General features: G+C 46.4%; 1 protein-coding gene across 1 annotated transcript in view; it reads right to left on the bottom strand.

The window, feature by feature from the left end:
• Positions 1–2,500, bottom strand: part of LOC109877891 (voltage-gated potassium channel subunit beta-1-like) — a 195,759-nt gene that overhangs the window by 49,237 nt on the left and 144,022 nt on the right. The window contains exon 3 of the mRNA XM_031791448.1: positions 2,444–2,481. Coding sequence (XP_031647308.1) covers positions 2,444–2,481 — 38 coding nt within the window. The remainder of the gene's footprint in view (positions 1–2,443; positions 2,482–2,500) is intronic.

The following is a 2,500-nucleotide window of genomic DNA, read 5'->3' on the forward strand; positions in this document are numbered from 1 at the left end:
TCTGTCCCTGATGTTTTTCCTGGAGAGAAGTGGCTTCTTGGCTGCCCTTCTTGACACCAGGCCATCCTCCAAAAGTCTTCGCCTCACTGTGCGTGCAGATGCACTCACACCTGCCTGCTGCCATTCCTGATCAAGCTCTGTACTGGTGTTGCCCCATTCCTGCAGCTGAATCAACTTTAGTGCTTGTTGGACTTTCTTGGGCACCCTGAAGCCTTCTTCACAACAATTTAACCGCTCTCCTTGAAGTTCTTGATGATCCGAAAAATGGTTGATTTAGGTGCAATCTTATTGGCAGCAAAATCCTTGCCTGTGAAGCAAATGAAATGATGACGGCACATGTGTCCTTGCAGGTAACTATGCTTGACAGAGGAAAACAATGATTCCAAGCACCACCCTCCCTGGAAGCTTCCAGTCTGTTATTCGAACTCAATCAGCATGACAGAGTGATCTCCAGCCTTGTCCTCGTCAACACTCACACCTGTGTTAACGAGAGAATCACTGACATGATGCCAGCTGGTCCTTTTGTGGCAGGGCTGAAATGCAGTGGAAATGTTTTTGGGGGGATTCAGTTAATTTGCATGGCAAAGAGGGACTTCACAATAAATTGCAATTCATCTGATCACTCTTCATAACATGGTGGAGTATATGCAATTTGCCATCATTCAAACTGAGACAGCAGACTTAGTTTAGTGGTCAGAGCTTTGGGCCAGTAACCGAAAGGTTGGTGGATCGAATCCCCGCGCTGACATGGTAAAAATCTGTCGTTATGCCCCTGAACAAGACAGTTAACCCACTGTTCCTAGGCCGTCAATGTAAATAAGAATTTGTTCTTAACTAACTTGCCTAGTTAAAAATTCAAATGTACCCATAGATTTTGTGTGGTAGAGGTGTAAGAGCCCGAGGGCTAACTTAATGTGTTGGGAAATATTTTGCGAATGTATTGTAATGTTAAATTTTTTTTTACAACTGCCTACACTTTGCTGTACCCCATGGAAGAGGAGCTGCTTCTTTGGCAGGAACTAATGGGGATCCATAATAAACCCCAGGAAGAGTAGCTACTCCTTTGGCAGGAACTAATGGGGATCCATAATAAACCCCAGGAAGAGTAGCTGCTCCTTTGGCAGGAACTAATGGGGAACCATAATAAACCCCAGGAAGAGTAGCTGCTCTTTTGGCAGGAACTAATGTGGATCCATAATAAACCCCAGGAAGAGTAGCTGCTCCTTTGGCAGGAACTAATGGGGAACCATAATAAACCCCAGGAAGAGTAGCTGCTCCTTTGGCAGGAACTAATGTGGATCCATAATAAACCCCAGGAAGAGTAGCTACTCCTTTGGCAGGAACTAATGTGGATCCATAATAAACCCCAGGAAGAGTAGCTGCTCCTTTGGCAGGAACTAATGGGGATCCATAATAAACCCCAGGAAGAGTAGCTGCTGCCTTGGCAGGAACTAATGGGGAACCATAATAAACCCCAGGAAGAGTAGCTGCTCCTTTGGCAGGAACTAATGGGGATCCATAATAAATACACGTACTAATGTAGGGCCATGTAGGGTGTTCTAGCAAGGATCTATTTATACAACCTTCAACTTCCCACAACTTCCCTGTGTCTCTCTCTCTGTCACTATCTATCTGTCCCTGTGTGTCTCTCTGTCGCTATCTATCTGTCCCTGTGCGTCTCTCTCTGTTCCTGTGTGTCTCTCTCTGTCGCTATCTATCTGTCCCTGTGTGTCTCTCTGTCGCTATCTATCTGTCCCTGTGCGTCTCTCTCTGTCCCTGTGTGTCTCTCTCTGTCGCTATCTATCTATCTATCTATCTTTCGGTGTCCTGTGTGAATTTAAGTGTCCTCTCTCTAATTCTCTCTTTCTCTCTTTCTTTCTCTCTCTCGGAGGACCTGAGCCCTAGGACCATGCCTCAGGACTACCTGACATGATGACTCCTTGCTGTCCCCAGTCCACCTGGCCGTGCTGCTGCTCCAGTTTCAACTGTTCTGCCTTATTATTATTTGACCATGCTGGTCATTTATGAACATTTGAACATCTTGGCCATGTTCTGTTGTAATCTCCACCCGGCACAGCCAGAAGAGGACTGGCCACCCCACATAGCCTGGTTCCTCCTTTCTAGGGAGTTTTTCCTAGCCACCGTGCTCCGTCCCTGTGTCTCTCGCTTGGTCCCTGAGTCTCTCTCTCTGTCCTTGTGTCTCTCTCTCTGTGCCGTAGCTAAGGGGACTACATTACGCAGACCGCAGGGCAGGCTGGCCCTACCACACATCTAAGTGGAACGCAGAGATTTTACAGCGAGCACACTCTGAAACACATAACTAACTTTGTGTCTGCTGAAGATAAGAGTAGATGTAGAGCAGTAGAAACCAGAGGTTAAAGACTGTATCCATTTCCTGTCTCCGTGAAACCAATTAGAAAAAAATGTTAGGAAATGGTCTTACCTCGTCTGTAATCTGACCACCAAACGTTACCCAGGTACCTGAAACAGAGACAGAAGC

This window comes from Oncorhynchus kisutch, linkage group LG15 (assembly GCF_002021735.2).
Source record: "Oncorhynchus kisutch isolate 150728-3 linkage group LG15, Okis_V2, whole genome shotgun sequence".
Classification (NCBI taxonomy): Eukaryota; Metazoa; Chordata; class Actinopteri; order Salmoniformes; family Salmonidae; genus Oncorhynchus; species Oncorhynchus kisutch.